Raw genomic sequence first — 19,489 nt, forward strand, 5'->3', positions numbered from 1 at the left:
AAAATGCAACTAAGATAAAGCCTAGGGAAATAGAAGGGATATCCACTTGGATTGTTTTGTTATAATATAATCCTCCAAATATGTCATATCCACTAGTTAAAAAGGTAATGGTATACACTATATATAACTCTAAATCCAATACTACTCAACATCAAAAACCAAAACTACTTCTCATTCTCTCAAGCTCAAACTCGATTCCTTTCATTTAGAAAGAAAGAAAAACATAATGGGCATTCCACAAATTAACTCTTCCCTTAGTCTAGAGCTGAAAATTGTAGAAGCAAAAAGTGTAGAATCAAAACCAAGAGGTGACCTGTTTGTGAGATGTTATCTTCCAGTTGGAAGCAACAAAAGAAAAGTTGGGATCGACACTAAAGAAATCCCCACCAAAAAGGACCACGTTTGGAATGAAACTTTCTCTTTAGAGTGCTCTGGGATTGAGGACAACAAAGTGGACATCACCAAATTGATAAAGCAAGAGAAGTTGGTTTTGGAGCTGAGGTGGAGAAACAGAGTGCCAATTCTTGGGAGAAGTGGTTCAAAACTGTTGGGCAGTGCTGAGATTGCATGGAAAGATGTTAGTGAGTCACCAAACATGGTGTTAGACAAGTGGGTGACCATGGCTCATTCAAGTGGTGAGCTTAAACCAGCTAAACTTAAAGTGAAGATCAGTGTGAAGGTTTTGAGTGAAGAACATATATTTGAGAATAAGAACAGCTCAGTCTCAGAGGAGTGTGGGTGTAAGGACAGTCATAATCATAATCATGCTTTATACGCATGTGATGAATACTATTACGTTCTTGCTCTAACTGCTGCTTTAGACGCTCTTTAATTTGCCACAACATTCTATATTAACCTTCTTTCTTATTAGGTTTGCCAAATTCATTTACTAATTTGGGTTTTGGTTAGATCATGGAGCTAACAATTCTTCTTGTTTGGAATACAATATTTGTAATTAATATAACTTCTTTATTCAATATATACATACTATAGATTTTCATTTACGATGCTAATCTTTTATTTATTTATTTTATATTTCTCACAAAATCTTTGAAGTGTGGTTGATTACCTAGCACCTCATTCATGTATTGATAATATAATTGTAAATTTTATTTTTGAACGAAGAAAATTAGGTACTTATTAATCAATGGGCTATTTACAAAAAATATGAGAAAATAAAGATAAGTTTTGATATATATGGCATAAAAAATTAATTACACTAAATATGACAATTTAAAAAAACTTATAAATATGGGAAAAAGTCTTGAGGAATGCCATAAAAAACTTTAAATTTGTGTTTTTTTTTATTTATTTTTTCTTTTTTTAAAAAAAAATAAAATACTAAAATAAATAAAAAAAATGATCTTAACTATAGATATTATTTTTTTTTACAAAAATTAAACTTGTTTTTTTTTATTTAAACTACTATTTTTTTTCTTTGATTTTTGTTAAAAACTAATTATTTCATTAAAAGCAAAAAAAAAAAAAAAAAAAAAAACCAGTTTTATCAACATCATCCTGAAAAAAAAAACAATATAAAAAATTATAATCTAAAGATAATATAAACTTTAAAAATCAATTTCATCAACATTGAAAGAAACTAATAATTTCATTAAAAGAATAAAAAAAATAGTTTCATTATGTTATTAGAATTTTTTTTCAAGTTACTTTTTTATTATTTTGTTTTTATGTTGGAAACTTACACTTATATTTTGTTATTAAATTATTAGTATGCATTATGTGTTGTTTTGATTATCTTTGTGATTAGTATTTTTTTTTTTTTTTTGTATTTGTGTGTGTGTGTGTGTATGTTTTTATTTGATTGTCTGATGAAACTGGTTTCAATTAACTTTATTATTAACATTTGTATTTTGTTATGATTTTTTATAACGTCAAAACTGGTTTGACATGTCGAAATTGGTTTCACAGGTTTTAACTGTTCTGTAATGGGGTTGCTCCATTTTTATGATATTATTGTATATTTTTTAGTTTGTATAAAATCAGTTTTATTATTGTATGATATTTGAACAACAATTTTTATTTTATTTTAATTAATCAGTTTCCGACACACATATTATTTTATTATTTTCATAACTGGTTTTTTTTAAGTAACTAGCTTTTATAACTGATTTTTTTTATTGTTGTTCATAATTGAGTTTTATTCAATTTTTTATTAATTTATTTTAAGAAACTGGTTTTTATTTGTTTGTTTTTATTTTGGTTGTTTTACTAACTGGTTTCTGACATTTCACTGTTTTTTTTTATTCTTTTATGGTTTTATTGCATTTTTGTCTCTTTAATTTTCTTTGTTTCTTTTTTTCTCTTTGATTTTAATTTATGATTCTCTTTGTTATATTTGCTGCATATTGTATGTTTAAATTAACTCTAATTTTTGAGCAAGCAAATAAAAAATTAAATGCCAAAATAAAGAATGAAGTTAGAAGTTTGATTATTAGGTATTGATATAAAATTTATATGTTCGAAACTGGTTTTTAAATTTAGTATCGTTAATTTGTAAAAGTTTAGCTATTAGGCATTGTGTATTTTTTATTATATTATTGATGAAACTATTTTATTTTTTTGCCTCTTTTAATGAAATAATTCGTTTTTTTTTAATATTGATGAAACTAATTTTTAAAGTTAGTATCGTTTTTAGATTGTAATTTTTTTTTATTATCTTGTTGATGAAACTATTTTTTGTATTCTTTAAATGAAATTATTAATTTATTTCAATGTTGATGAAACTAGTTTTTAAAGTTTAGAATCTTTTTAGATTATGATTTTTTTATATTGTTTTTTTTCAGGATGATGTTGATGAAACTGGTTTTTTTTTTTTTCTACTGTTTTTAATGGAATAATTAGTTTTTAACAAAAAAATAAATAAATAGTAGTTTAAATAAAAAACAAGTTTAATTTTTGTAAAAAAAAATAATATAAAAATGTACACTTATTATATATATTAAGAGAAAAAATTAGTTTGAGAAAAAAAATTTAAAAAAAAAGAGAGAGACACAAAGAGAAATTAAAAAAAAAAATAGAGAGAGATAAGAGAAAGAAAGAAAAAAAAAAGTAGCAACTGACTTAAAAGTTGAAAGAAAAAAAAGAGCCAAAATTGACTAAAAAATATATAAAAAAGACAAAAAAAAAATTTGAAGCTTCAATAAGTAAAAACAGTAAAAAAGAAAAAAATTTAATAAAAATATAAAAGTAAAATGTTCTTGTCAAATTAAAAATATAATGTTTGAAAAAAAAAATGTAGTATTTAGTGTAAATTTTCTAAATAGAAAAAAACCATAAAATGTAAATGTAAAATAAATTAAAAAATAAATAAAACTAATTAAGCTAAAAACAAAAAGAGAAAATTACCTACAAAAACGTATTTTGTAAAATATTTATAATAATAGACTTTAACATTTTAATGTTGTAAAGTACCGAATTTCTTTAATAAATTGCTTATGCGCGTATACCGAAAACAACTATTGCTCTCTTTTGTTAGCCACCCAGTTTTTGTTTCTTTGCGTATGCTTTTTCTTTTTCTGACATTAACTTCACTCTCCACTTCACTAATTATTTTACTTTTTTTTTTTTCTCAATGTATTACTTCACTCTCTTAGGTTTTTTTTTTTTTTTTATATAATGACATTTAGATTTTTTTTTTTTTGGTGAAATTCTATATAAATTTTTTAAACTTCACGAGCAAGAGCTAAAAATTATATCACTGTAATTTATTTTTTTAATTAAATATTTTGATATGCAAATGAAAAAAAATTAATTTTTTTTCTTTTTATTCAAATAACCAGATTTTCAAACCAACAAATCATTTGATATTAAGTGATTACTAAAAAGTATTTTGTTATTTATATTTAAAAAATTTCATATAGTAATTCTTAATAAATAAATTTTATTGAACCATTTAAATAGGTTTTATAAAAAAAATGTAACTTTTTAATTACTTTTTATCAACTCAAATAAAATTTAATATACAAATCAATTTTATGAGTTAATAAAAAAGATATTGTAAAATAAGTTACTACTATCATCAAAATCATTTTGGTTTTTTTATAAGAACAAATATTTTGTTAACAAAAGGTAGCCTAAATTCATAATTAAAAGAAAAAAAAAATACAAACTAGTGTCATAGACTAGTCAACTTTTTTGTTATTTTATATTAAAGTTATCAAATGATTTACATAAAAAAAAAAAAAAAAAGTTACTATATGATATACTTAGAATAAATTTATTTAATATGAATATAAAAAATTTATGAATAATTATTACAAAGAAAAAAAATTTATGAGTAATCAAATAGTATCTTAAACATTATCTTACATCTACTAATTTATTAATAAGTTAAAATATTTTAAACAATAAGACAACATAATATTAACTAAAATAATATTTTTGTAATGTAACTAATTATGTGGTACTTAAGATACGATTTAGTTTCCTTATATATATTTTTAAAAAATAATTATCGAAATCACATAATAAAATAGACTTATTTAGATACTATCATGCTACATTTAAATATGAAATAATAAGAGAATTATAGTAACCAGCCATAAAATTAATAAAAATTAATTATGCATACCAATATCAATTGCAAATTATATATAAGATTATAAATTACTATAAAATCTTTTATTATATTATATTTAAAAGTTACGATATGGTATATTAATAACAAAATTTATATAATAAAGCATTTTGATATGTTAATATAAAAATTTATAAAATTACCAAATAGTATCTTAAACATAATAAAATTAGTTGCTATAAAAATTATTGTATATATTAATTTTACTAATAAACTATATAATAAGTTATATATTTTATATATATACATATTTAACACTTAAACTTAATGACTAAATACCAACTATTTTTATAAGTTACTAAAAGTAAATATTTTGTTATGTAATGATTGAAATTAATTAAATTATTATTAACATCAATTTATTTTAAAAATAACTTATAAAGAAACTAGATAGTATTTTAAATATTATAGAACAAATTATAAATTTGACTAAGAAACTATATAATAATTTATTATATTTTAATGCATAATATATTAATTTTAAATATATATGAAGGTAACGTAAAAGTTATATGTATTTATATATACATATATAATATAAATATCTCTTGATCAACAACATTACATAAAGAAAAGTATAGTTTTGAAATTAAAAGTAATTAATTGGTTGGTAAGATGAAACTATAATTTTAAAGTAATTAATTAGTAGGTAACAAGGATGTATATAAGATAATATGATTTCGAAATATATATCTCAGTATCTTATTTTTTTTAATAACATTTAGTAACTCTTAACTATAAAATTAATTTTTTTTATAGATTAGTACAATCAAAAAGACTTTTAATATGTTTCTCAAAAAAAGAAAAAAATAGTATGGTATATATTCATGAATTTGTTTGAGTATAAAGTTTGGTTATTTTTTAAAAATTTATTAAATAAACTAAATGGTTACTTTTAGTTTCAAACATCGTATTTTGTGATGGTGTAAAATTATATGCTTCTTACATGTTAAAATAATTCATTTAATGAGTAGGTTATATTGGTACAATTTTTTAATCAAAATAATTAATAGTATAGTTGTTATTTTAGAGTTTTGTTCCTTTGTATTCGTCCAACTCTTTGGTTTGATAAACTATTTTCTTTGTAATTATTTGAATTGAATGAATTCCATTAAAAAAAAGTGAAAAGAAGAAAAAAAAAATCAAAAATTAACAAAGGTTAATGGCCATGCATTTTTTTTTAAAAAAAAAAAAAAAAAAAAGAGAGAGAGAGAGATGCGTTGTTGAATAGTGGCCCAAGAAAAGAATTGCATGCATTTATTTATATATAGGTAGAGCATTACCGCTTATCATATAATTTAAAGTATTATCGTTATATTTGTTAATACTTATATTATTATGTATATAAATAAAAAATCCTCAAACAAAAACATAAAATATGGGATTGGATAATAAGTTTATAAAAATATAGCATATCAAATACCATAAAAAATCTTAAATGTGAAAAAATGTCATAGAAGAGTGGTAAATCTATAAATGCCATATTTTTTAACTTTTTAATGGAATCCCATTAATTTTAACTTAATCAATATGAGGTGATTATAGTCTAGTTCGCTCTAGTATATTAAAATAATAATAATTATTATAATAATGTGAAGATAAACCATTGTACAACTAAAACCCACATTCATTAAAAGAACAAGAAAAAAAAAACTAAAACCCACCAAGATTTGATTTATGACAACTGAACACTTCTGGGAATTCCACTAAAGATCTGATAGTTGATTTGGTGATTGCATATATGACCACTTTTTCATATTATACATATAAAGTCTGGGAAGAAGCCCTCATATCAAATAATAATCTAATTAAATGAAATATATCAGTTTCTAACTAAAATGTAACTCTAACTGTAACTAGTTTCACATATACTGTCAATCATAAGAAATTTTATTTAGACAAAAAAAAAAAAAAAGATTACACTTATTTTTATTCTAGAATTTTTATAATTTTTAATTAGGGTGCAATAAACAGTGTTGAATTTGTACCAGGTAATAACCCTCCCAAATTTTGAACTTATCCTCTCTTACACATAAAACAGCATAGGGTTTATCTTATAAAAAAGAATGTCAATTTGAATTCAAGAGACGTAAATAGAAGTTTAAAGTTAGAGACAATGTATAGCCAAGTTTTACAATCCACCCTCCAAGTTCCTTTCTTTATTGTAAATATCACTTTTTTTCGGATGATCTCGGGGAGATGTTTTTTTGAACTTTTGACTCTTTCTTAACTCATTTGGTCCTCCATTTGTAGGTGGGCATGAGCTTAGTTTGTCTACACGCAATGCAGGTGGAAGGTTGGCATGTGGTAAGTAAAAAAATAATTAATTTTTATCTCAATACTCAAATAACACATTTCTCAAATAATAAGATAATGAAATCTGTCAGAAGGAGGTTGAACAGGCCAGACATTGTTGAAATTAATTTTACAGAATCTAGATTTACTAACAAGTATGTTTCATTAACATCCTAATATGACTTTCTAAAATAATGAAATAAACACATAAGGGTTTAAGAAAACCTTACATTGGGTGCAGCAGAATATAATGACTCCTTCCGTTCAGATCTCTAGCCCTTGATTCCTTTCTGTAGCAGAGCATTATCAAGATCTGAACCTGGATTTCTTTCTCTCCTTCCTTGAGCCCGATTCTCCTTCTTGTTGACTGGATTCTTCACAGTCTTGCACACTATGATTGAGATACCACTTGATGTGTGTGGGCACTCACACTATCACTCAAGGGTATGAAATTATGAAGAGAATAGGAAGAGAAGGTGGTTTCGGCCTAAAGAGAAAGAAGGCTCAGGAAAATTTCTGAAAGTTTAATTTCATCAATTTTTAAGTGTGAGTCATCACTATCTATTTATAGGTAACCACCTAGGTTTAGGTTTGGAATTATTAGGCATTAAAATATTAGAAAAATAAATGGTAAAATCATACATAGTGGCCGGCCATAGGAATTGGATTGGGCCCCACTTTGCAATTTTGTCATTTTGTCATTTTTCCATCTCAATTTCTCAAAAACGCCAATTTTCCAAGTTAACCACTTAAATGCCAATTCTAATTATGTAATAACTAAAAATTAATTATTAAATAATATTGTCATTTAATATATTTATTAATTAGACTAATAAAGTCTCTTAATTAATAAATAAGACCTAGAATCTATTTTCTTCACAACTTAGTCCTTGCTTAGTGAAAATTTATAAACTAGACATAGTCAAATTTTAGAATTATAATTGATTAACTAAAATCAATTAACTGAGTCTTACAAGCAGTATGGTCTCAACTAGTATGGAGACCATAGGCCTATATAACCGAGCTTCCAATAAGCAGTCCTAGAACTTACCAGGTAAATTCACTGACTTATTAATTCTTTGTTGCATCCACGCATAGAACTTGAAATTCCACTCTCAGTCATATAGAACGCTCTATATGTTCCACGATATAGATACGCTATTAATTATCCATTGTTATAATCCCAATAATCATTGATCCTCTATAGATGATCTACATTGCATAGGGATAAAATTACCGTTACACCCTTTCAATTTATTTTATCCTTAAAACACTTGGGCACCTATAAATGATATTATAGTGAACTAATATAGTCAATAAAATGAGTGCTCTATCATTTATCTCTATTTAGCAAGCTCGAAGAAAATCATCGTTTCACTTCTAAATACCTATAGAAGCTATAGATTCTATATCTATGATTAGCGCTCCCACTCAATTGTACTATCGTGTTCCCAAAATGTACGTATCACCCTGACCAAAAAGTAGGCTTAGTAACAAATCAAAGAACACGAATAACACTCTTGAGATCGAACCTAATCATGTCAGGAATAAGATCATTTGATCTAGGATCAACTAGGTGATATTGAATTGAATAGATATTATGGTAAATTTATCATATCTAATCAAATTTCAATATCGGTCCCTTCCAATGTATACTCCATACATCTGATACTGGTAAACTTTGCCAATGCCCTGGAAAGGACATAACACTTACCCAAGGTGTAAGCATACCTATCGCTGATCATCATGCCAGTCTAAATCCAGTGAACTGAAAAATTAGGGAATTAAACTTTCGAACATATAATCAAGATTATATTCCACTGTATAATCATTAACAAATACATATGTTATGGACTTAATAGAATTTATACATTAAATATAATCATGAAATAAATCATGTGAACCATGCAACATAAAATGTAATTTCTGATCTTTATTAGTAAATCTGATTATATTGATATGAGTTTTATTTAGGGCACAAAACTCAACATACCCCTACTGCCTTGCAACATAGAAAATTCTTGCAAGCTAACCTTGATACCCTCTTGTTTCAGGAAAAGACCTATTGGAAGCAGAGATCTCGAATCCACTGGCTTCATTCTAGGGATAAAAAACACATATTTTTTCCATAAATTTTTTTGTTACATTTACGTAAACTACGTAAGTGTTACTCTAAACACTCTCGGGGACTTAAAATTAAAACTAATAGTTTATCTATCAATAAATAGCATAGAAATGCCCTAAATATTGGGAAATCACCAAAAATGAGACTTTGAAATATTCCCCAAAAAATAGAAGCTGTTTTTGTAAAAATGGCAGACCATTTTTTTGGGTCACTGCCAGTAAAAATGGTAGACCAATTCTGTAAAAATGGTCTGCCATTTTCTATTGAAGATTTTCCAAACATCTCATTTCTAACTCAAAACTATCTCAAAATTTATAAAGCTCTCCAGAACACCTAATAACACCATAATAAACATATTCCTGCTCATAAATGTAACATCAAAGTCTTTTGTCAAACTTCACCATTGATGAGTCAAGATTGAGCTTCAAAACTCAAACTTAACTCATACCAAGCTAGAACCAGTAAAACCTCATTTACAACACTCCAAATAGTTCTAATTCAACTTAGAAAACAGTACCAAAACCACTCTAGCTCAAACAAAGCTTAACTCAAAAAATTACGGTGGCGTTTGGTAACACTTTTTTAATCAGTTTTCTATTTTTAAAATTAGAAAAGTGAAAATATTTTTTAAAAAACATGTTCTGTAAAACTGTTCTCACTTTTCAATTTTTTAATTAAGAATCAAAATTTTTTTAAAAAAATCATTTTCAATATTTTTGTAAATAATTTTTTTAATCAATATTTTAGACTCCGATTAAACCCGGACCTAAATCTCCCCCATCACGGTCCTGGCGCTGAACCCAGCCTCTGACCCAAACCCGAATCCGACCCAGACCTAGACCCGACCTAAATAAAATCAAAAAATAAAAATAAATTTTACAGAACACACTTTTATTTTTTGTTTTTAAAATTAAAAAACAAAAGTGGTTGCAGAACGTATTTTTATTTTTCAAAAACAAAAATTTTACTTTCGTTTTGTGATTATAAAATTACAAAAGAAAAGTGTTACCAAACGACACCTACATACTCAGACTTAAGCTAAGGCTTAATAAATTTAAGTAGAGAAGAGCTAGAACTTACCTTTGATTATTCTTAGCAACCAACCCTTAAAATCCTTGCCGGAACTACTTGATTCTAGGTTAGATTGCAGCCAAAAGTTAAAGTTCCCTTTTGGTTCTATGAAGGCCAAGAGGGAGAGAAAGGGACTTTTAGTTTCTTAATAGATATCCATCAAATTTCATTGGTTTTAACTATATTAACTTCAGATAAGATACTTAGGCAAGAAGTCTAGAAATTCCACCAAAAAGATAAGACAAAATCCAAGGAGAATTTACCAAACTACCTCGTTAACTTACTACTTAAGCTACTTTAATGCTTAGGGGTAAAATGGTCAAAAATTGTTATCCTGCATAAATCCAATATTCCATACATAAAAAAAAAATATTTGATTTGCTAAATAAAAGTTATGAAACTGAATTTACGTGACTCTAATAGCCAAACTGTTACATTCCCACTGTTACTGAGCATAAAATATGAAAAACATAATAACGCATATTAGACATATATTATACACCTAGAATTTAATAAAATTTCCAAAATTGAGAAATTATAATTCAAATGACTATTTATTTAAAATAGGGCCCACATACCTAATAAACATATGCAATCATATAATACAATTTATTAATGCTAATTGTCTACTATTTCTATATTCTAATATGTGGTCATTACAATGTCAGTAATATGATTTTTAGATATTCTAATGCTCTCAAAAATAAATCCCTGAGAATCATCTCGAGGCCTCCAAAATGGTCTCCAATTACCATAAGTTTTGACTAGAACTTTTTCTTCTCAATAAAATTTGGCGGTTCATAAACCCAAAGATAAAATCTAGGGGTTATGTCCAAGGTCAGAATAAACAATGCTAGTAATCTAATTTGTAGATATTCTAATGCTCTAAAAAATAAATTTATATTTGTAAGCTAAAATGATACCCCTACACCTGTTGGATATTATTTTACCAGGATCTTAGATCTACTCACAAGTATGTTGATTAACACCCTAAATATGAACTTCTAAAACGACTATAAATTAAACACATATAAAGTATGAGAAACCTTACATTGGGTGCAGCAGAATAAAATGTCTCCTTCCGTTAAGATCTCTAACCCTTGTATCCTTTCTGCCGCAGAGTATTATCAAGATCTGAACCTGGATCTCTTTCTCTCCTTTCTTTAGTGTTGAATCTCCTTCTTGTTGAATGTCTTTCTTCACGATCTTCCTCACTATGATTGAGGTATCACTTGTTGTGTGTGGGCACTACTCTATCACTAAGAGGTTCGAAATTATTCAAGGTAGAAGAAGAGAGTGAAGGTGGCGGCTAGGTTTAGAGAGAGAAGGCTCAGGTTTTTTTCTGAAGGAAACAAGATGTGAAAGTGTTATTTTTCTTGAAGCCTTCACTATCTATTTATAGCATACCACATAGGGTGTCATCGATACAAGGATGTCATCGATAAACACTATAACGCAGTTATCGAGGAAATCCTTGAATACCCTACTCATAAGATCCATAAAGGCCGCAGGAGCATTAGTCAATCCGAATGACATTACCAGAAACTCATAGTGCCCATATCTGGTTCTAAAAGCAGTCTTTCGGTATGTCCTCCTCCCGAATTCTAAGTTGGTGATAACCAGACCGTAAATCAATCTTCGAAAACATTGTCTTTCCCTGAAGCTGATCGAACAGATCGTCGATTCTGGGCAATGGGTACTTGTTCTTAATCGTCAACTTATTAAGTTCCCGATAATCGATACACATTCTGAGGGAACCATCCTTCTTTTTCACAAATAGAACCGGAGCTCCCCAGGGCGATACACTGGGTCGGATAAACCCAATGTCAAGCATCCCCTGAAGTTGCAACTTAAGCTCCTTGAGTTCTGCTGGAGCCATCCTATATGGAGCTTTAGAAACAGGTTGACTCCAGGTGCCAGATCAATTTCAAAGTCAATCTCTCGCTGTGGCGGCAATCCCGGCAACTCCTCGGGAAACACGTCAAGAAAATCTTTTACCACCCTGACTTCCCCAGGCCCAAATGTTTCAGGTCTGCTGGAGTCAAAAACCACCGCTAGAAATCCTACACAACCACTGCATAGTAAATCCCTAGCCCTTAATACAGAAATAATCGGGATCCGAGACCCCTGAACTGATCCAACATAAACAAATGGATCTTCACCTTCTGGCGGAAAAGTCACCATTTTTCGCTTACAATCTATACTGGCCGAATACTTGGATAGAAAATCCATTCCCAGTATAATATCAAACTCAGTTAATTTCAATTCTATGAGGTCAGTACTCAATTCTCTATCTTCGATCCTAATTGGCATAGACCTAATATGCCTATTAGAGATAACCAATTCCCCGCTAGGCATTAGGGTTCCAAACCCTTTTTCTAAAATATCACAAGGCCTACCCAAAAGATCAATTACTCTTGTAGCCACATATGAACGTGTAGCTCCCGAGTCAAATAATACTGTAAACAATAAGTTGTTGACGGGAAGCTGACCTGTCTATGAAGGGCGGCTGCAGCATCAGCTTGGGTGATGAACAACACTCGAGCAGGAACCGGTTTCACTTCTGCTTTCGGCTCCTCTTTCTTTGCCTTGGGGCAATCCTTCTTGAAAGGCCCCACCATGCCACATAGGAAGCATGTCTTCCGGTTACACTCTCCCGGATGATGTTTCTTGCACCGTGGACACTCAGGGTAAGAGTAACCCTGGCGTCCTCTTCTGCCTTGGTTCCTACGGAACCGCTTACTTTGCCCCGAGCCACCAGAAGCTGGAACAACTTTTCTTTTCTGCTCGATAGTGGAGTCACCACCATCCCTACCATAAACAGGAGTAGGAACAGTGGGGGTTCCACCAACACTCGCAGTCACCCGGGGCTCCTGAAGGAATTTCACTGCACCCTCGGCTCTCAAAGCCTTTTCAACCATCTCTGCATATGTGGTTGCCTCAGTGGTAGTAATCACCAAATCGTGCCGAATCTTTGCATTTAAACCAGCCAGATATTTTTCTTTCCTGCTAAAATCAGTTGGCACAATTCCAGCTGCCAGCTTGGCCAAACGGTCAAACTTTGTCGTATACTCAGTAACCAACATTCCCTCAGTTTGAACCAATTCGGTGAACTCTTTCCGCTTTGCACTGCGGACTGCTTCGTTATAATACTTGGAGTTAAACAACAACTTGAATTCTTCCGAGGTCATCACTGTGACGTCCCGAGTGAGGGTTATCCACTCCCACCACACGAGAGCGTCTTCCTGAAATTGAGAAAGTGGCGCAGGTCACCCGATCATTACCAACCACTCCCATAAAATTGAGGATGCAATCAATCACTGAAAGCCACTGCTCGGCCTTCATCACATCAGGACCTCCCAGAAACACTGGAGGTGCCTGTTTCCGGAACCTTTCGCATAACGGCTCCATACGGTTGCCAACAACAGGTTGTTCTGCTGGCACTACTGGAACCGCCACGGCCTCAACCACTTGAGGAGGCACGGCAGGAGGACCCTGCTGCCTCAATCTTTGGATCTCTTCATCTTGTTGGCGGATTCTATCTTGCATCTCCGCAAATCTTTGCTCCCAATTAGGAGGAGCTTGGGGTGAATTTACAGGGCAACCACCCTGAGCTCTGCCACGGCCACGACCGCGACCACGAGGATTTTGGGGATTCCTCTGACCGCCTACGGTCTCAACCATATCACCCTGACTTCTTGTATTTCGCGGGGCGTCCATTTAATAGGACTTAGCCTCCGAATCCATAAGCCAGGCAGGTTAGACAACGATCAAAACTTAACACCGCTCATAATAATTTAAAGGCAACACACTTTCTTTTCTTTTTAAAGAAATATATTTAATTAAAATCTAATATGCTTCCTAACATACTTTCTCATTCTCATTTAATTAAAGTACTAAACAAGTACAGGCTTACTGAACCGTGAACCGAGCTTTCTCTGATGAAGATTGTACATGTCTTAGCAAGCTTCGGTAAACAAACCTGGCGGCTCTGATACCAAAATTGTAACGCCCTAATGCTAAGGCACGCTACAGTGCTTTTTCAATTATTGTGCAATCTTTGATAATCAAAGAAATTTCTCGAAAATCGTGTCAAATTAAAACTTTTGTATTAAATACTAAACTTTGTAATATAATAAAATATTTACAAATGCTGGGATCCCGTTTTCAAACTTTGTAAAATTTACTTTTCAAAAATATACATTCCAAAATACACAATTTACTGGTCGCACAGCGACTTTCAAAATACAACTCCCAGATGTCCCGAGACCGAACACTCCAGGTCGCGCTGCTTGACATGTACAATCTCACCCGAGCTCAGGTTCACTCCTGTTCAGCCTTCGCCTTTCCTTTACCTACACATGGAAGGTAAACTGTGAGTCAACAGACTCAGTAAGAAATGCATATAACATATCATATAATTTCCGACCTGTAAATAGGCGCCCATACACCTATTTACAGAGCTTAACAGATGAGTATGAACGTTCTAACTAGGACACGACCGTGTACCATGTACCACATGCATTCAGTATACCTTCGTATTAGTGTAGGTAAGGTATGACCGCACCTTGAGTACTATCTAGTGTTGTACCACAGACACCTTGTACCTTCCCGTACAAGTGCTGGTAACACTATGATGTACTTCCAAACATCATACACCTTACCAATGCACTCCGTACCGCAACCGTACAAGTGTTGGTAGTGTATGAATCACAACAAATAAGCATGTATACATATTAACACATACATACATTCAGATAATCACATCATACATTATACACAGTTCTTACCTGTTTTCCGAATTCAAGTGTGTTGGCCGACTTGAACAGAATTCTCGTGCTAGATGGATGCCCTAATCACATATTGAAACCGGGTAAGTCACACGATTAAAACCCTAATCCCGGGAAACTCAAAACCAAAACCCTAGGTTCTGCTATGCTATTAATGGGTTATTCTAACTCTGGAAATGGGGAAACACCCAACCGAGGCATCGAAATGGCAAAAATTGAGAAAATGAAACGCTCGGGGAACCCTGCCAAAACCGGCTAGCCGGTTTTTGTGGCACTGCAAACCGGCTAGCCGGTTTGCACCAGGTTTCCCAAAACCTCTCATTTGTTGCTCAATCTTCCACCAATCACCATGAAACTTTCCAGAGCACCTATACAATATATAAGCAACAAAATCCAGGCAGTATTTCACAGAACAAACCAACAAATCACAACTTGCCATTAAAGCTCAAAGCTTTGAACTCTAAACTTAAAATTGCAAAAAACCATCAACACCAATCAAAACCTGCTGCAAGGAGTTAAAATCAACTCAACAAGACCCTAAAATTCGAACCCTAGGCATATGAAAACCTAACAGCTCCTATTACTCCAAAACACCATTTCAACCTAACTTAAAAACTTGAAAACTAAGAAGGGTTTCATTAGAACTTACCTTTGGATGATTTCCCCCCTTGGATTCCTTGCTGAAACTTAGAAAATTGGAAGAGAAGATTGATTCTTGCCAATACTTTGTCCCAACCGAAAGAAAGAGAGAGAGAGTTCAAGAAAATGCCTTAATTTCTAATTTTTTCTTTTTTTTCTTAATTTCCTCAAATGAAAAGAGTTTTTTCCCCAATTAACTCTTGCTGAAATAATATTTGGCTAGGTGTCAATCACCTAGGGCAGCCACCTATCCTCACCAAGGAAAAGACTAAAATGCCCCTTAAACTTAAAACTAGGGTATTTCCAAAGCTAGGGGTAAAATGGTCAAATTCCATAACCCCGCTCAATCCCGATAATTTATTTTCTCTAAAATATTTCCCACTATGAAATAAGGTTCTAAACTTACCCATGTGATCAATCTAGTCATCCATCGCATTTTCCGTTGTCGCCGAACAAAAATTACAAAAATAACATATTTCACATATAAGCTAAATAATACCCCTAGAGTTTAATAAAATCTCCGGAATTGAGAAATTATAACTCTAATATTTATTTGTAAATATTGGAGTCCACAATTAAATTAATTCGCAAATAATAATAAAATAATAAAAATTAGTGCTAATTGCCCTTACTAATCCAAATTACTAGAGCGGTCATTACAATTATCCCCCCGTTAATAGGATTTCGTCCTCGAAATATAACCTGTATAGCTCTGGATGTTAAGTCCTCATATCCGACTCCAATTCCCAGGTGGCTTCTTCCACCTTACTGTTCCTCCAGAGCACCTTAACCAGTGCAATAATCTTGTTCCGAAGAACTTTTTCCTTTCTATCCACAATCTGTACAGGTTGTTCTTCATAGGTTAAGTCTGGTTGCAGTTCAAGGCCTTCATAATTCAAGACATGAGTCAGGTCTGATACGTATTTCCTTAACATGGAAATGTGAAATACGTCATGAACAGCCGATAATGCTGGTTGTAAGGCTAGCCGATACGCTACCTGCCCGACCTTCTCGAGTATCTGAAATGGCCCAATGAACCTAGGGCTTAACTTACCCTTCTTCCCGAAGCGTCTAATACCCTTCATTGGAGAAACCCGCAGGAAAACATGTTTCCCCTGCCTGAAATGTAACATCTCTACGCTTCGGATCAGCATAACTTTTCTGCCTGCTTTGAGCTGCAAGCATCCGAGCCTTGATCTTATCAATAGCTTCATTGGTCCTCTGCACTAATTCTGGACCCAAGTACTTCCTTTCTCCCGTCTCGTCCCAATGAATAGGAAAACGACATTTTATACCATATAACATTTCATAGGGAGCCATCCCTATTGTACTCTAGTAGCTATTGTTGTAGGAGAATCCAATTAAAGGCAAGTACTTACTCCATGAACCCTCAAAGTCCATGACACAGGCTCGCAGTAAGTCTTCTAAAATCTGAATAGTTCTTTCTGATTGACCATCAGTCTGAGGGTGAAAGGCTGTGCTAAACTTTAACTTGGTACCCATAGCCTTCTGAAGACTCACCCAAAACTTCGATGTGAACTTTGGATCCCTATCTGACACAATAGATTTAGGAGCTCCATGGAGACGAACTATCTCCTTCACATATAATTCAGTGTACTGATCCACTAAATAAGTAACTTTCACTGGTAGAAAGTGAGCTGACTTTGTGAATCTGTCCACAATGACCCATACAGAATCATACATCCCCGTAGTTCTAGGCAAACCAGATACGAAATCCATTGCAATGTCCTCCCACTTCCATTCAGGAAGGACTAAAGGTTGCAGTAACCCTGCCGGACCCTGATGTTCAGTTTTAATCTGCTAGCAGGTTAAACATTTGGACACGTAGTCCACCATATCTCTTATCATCCCATACCACCAGAAGTAGGGTTTCAAATCCTGATACATTTGGTGGTTCCCGGATGCAACGAATAAGGTGTGGTATGAGCTTCATCTAGTATTTCTTTCTTAAGCTCGTCAATATTAGGAACACAAACTCGAGCTTTATATAACAACATTCCACTGTTCGAGACTGAAAAGCCTTTAGGCCGACCAGCCATTACTTCGTCTCGAACCTTGACTAGCTCGGGATCTTCCACCTGTGCCTTTCTGATTCTCTCCAACAAATCAGATTGGAGTGTTAAATTATGCAATTTCCCGACCACGAACTCAATCCTTGCACTAACCATTTCCGAGGCTAGTTACAAACTTGCCCGGGACCTTTTCTGCTTAAAGCATCAGCCACAACATTGGCTTTCCCGGGATGATGCAGTATTTCACAATCGTAGTCCTTGACCAACTCCAACCACCTTCTCTGCCTCATATTCAAATCTTTCTGGGTGAAAAAGTATTTGAGACTCTTATGATCAGTATAAATCTCACACTTTTCACCGTAAAGATAATGTCGCCATATCTTTAAAGCAAAAACTACTGCAGCGAGCTCTAAATCATGAGTTGGATAACGTTGCTCATAATCTTTCAATTGACGAGAGGCATAGGCTATGACTCTGTCAGCTTGCATCAGAACATATCCCAGACCCTGTTTGGAGGCATCACAATAAACCACAAATTTTTTCTTGATCTGATGGCAAAGCTAACACCGGAGCTGTTATCAAACGTTGCTTCAACTGCTGAAAACTTGTTTCACACTTATCTGACCACACAAATCTCTAATTTTTCTTGGTCAATTCGGTTAAGGGTATGGAAAGTTTGGGAAATCCTTCGACGAAACGTCGATAATACCCTGCTAACCCGAGAAAACTTCGAACTTCCGTCACAGATTTGGGCCTCGGCCAGTTCTTCACCGATTCTATCTTATTTGAATCAACCATAATTCCATTCTTCCCAACAATATGACCCAGAAAGGACACCTTAGACAACCAGAATTCGCACTTTTTGAACTTGGCATACAACTTGTGATCCCTAAGTCGCTGTAATACCATTCGAAGATGATGCTCGTGCTCCTCTTCTGACTGAGAGTATACAAGGATGTCATCGATAAACACTATAACGCAGTTATCGAGGAAATCCTTGAATACCCTACTCATAAGATCCATAAAGGCCGCAGGAGCATTAGTCAATCCGAATGACATTACCAGAAACTCATAGTGCCCATATCTGGTTCTAAAAGCAGTCTTTCGGTATGTCCTCCTCCCGAATTCTAAGTTGGTGATAACCAGACCGTAAATCAATCTTCGAAAACATTGTCTTTCCCTGAAGCTGATCGAACAGATCGTCGATTCTGGGCAATGGGTACTTGTTCTTAATCGTCAACTTATTAAGTTCTCGATAATCGATACACATTCTGAGGGAACCATCCTTCTTTTTCACAAATAGAACCGGAGCTCCCCAGGGCGATACACTGGGTCGGATAAACCCAATGTCAAGCATCCCCTGAAGTTGCAACTTAAGCTCCTTGAGTTCTGCTGGAGCCATCCTATATGGAGCTTTAGAAACAGGTTGACTCCAGGTGCCAGATCAATTTCAAAGTTAATCTCTCGCTGTGGCGGCAATCCCGACAACTCCTCGGGAAACACGTCAAGAAAATCTTTTACCACCCTGACTTCCCCAGGCCCAAATGTTTCAGGTCTGCTGGAGTCAAAAACCACCGCTAGAAATCCTACACAACCACTGCATAGTAAATCCCTAGCCCTTAATACAGAAATAATCGGGATCCGAGACCCCTGAACTGATCCAACATAAACAAATGGATCTTCACCTTCTGGCGGAAAAGTCACCATTTTCCGCTTACAATCTATACTGGCCGAATACTTGGATAGAAAATCCATTCCCAGTATAATATCAAACTCAGTTAATTTCAATTCTATGAGGTCAGTACTCAATTCTCTATCTTCGATCCTAATTGGCATAGACCTAATATGCCTATTAGAGATAACCAATTCCCCGCTAGGCAGTTCCAAACCCTTTTTCTAAAATATCACAAGGCCTACCCAAAAGATCAATTACTCTTGT

The 19,489-nt window shown here is 32.6% G+C and overlaps 1 protein-coding gene across 1 annotated transcript; it reads left to right on the top strand.

The window, feature by feature from the left end:
• Positions 1-226: 226 nt before the first annotated feature.
• Positions 227-832, top strand: LOC115713689 (uncharacterized). The gene has a single exon (XM_030642170.2). It carries the CDS (start codon positions 227-229, stop codon positions 830-832), a length of 606 nt encoding a protein of 201 aa, XP_030498030.2.
• The last annotated feature ends 18,657 nt before the right edge of the window (positions 833-19,489 follow it).

This window comes from Cannabis sativa, chromosome 4 (genome assembly GCF_029168945.1).
Source record: "Cannabis sativa cultivar Pink pepper isolate KNU-18-1 chromosome 4, ASM2916894v1, whole genome shotgun sequence".
Lineage (NCBI taxonomy): Eukaryota > Viridiplantae > Streptophyta > Magnoliopsida > Rosales > Cannabaceae > Cannabis > Cannabis sativa.

What these genes read in the sequence shown, in the direction of transcription:
- LOC115713689 (XM_030642170.2), top strand. Translation starts at nt 227, where the DNA reads ATGGGCATTCCACAAATTAACTCTTCCCTTAGTCTAGAGCTGAAAATT.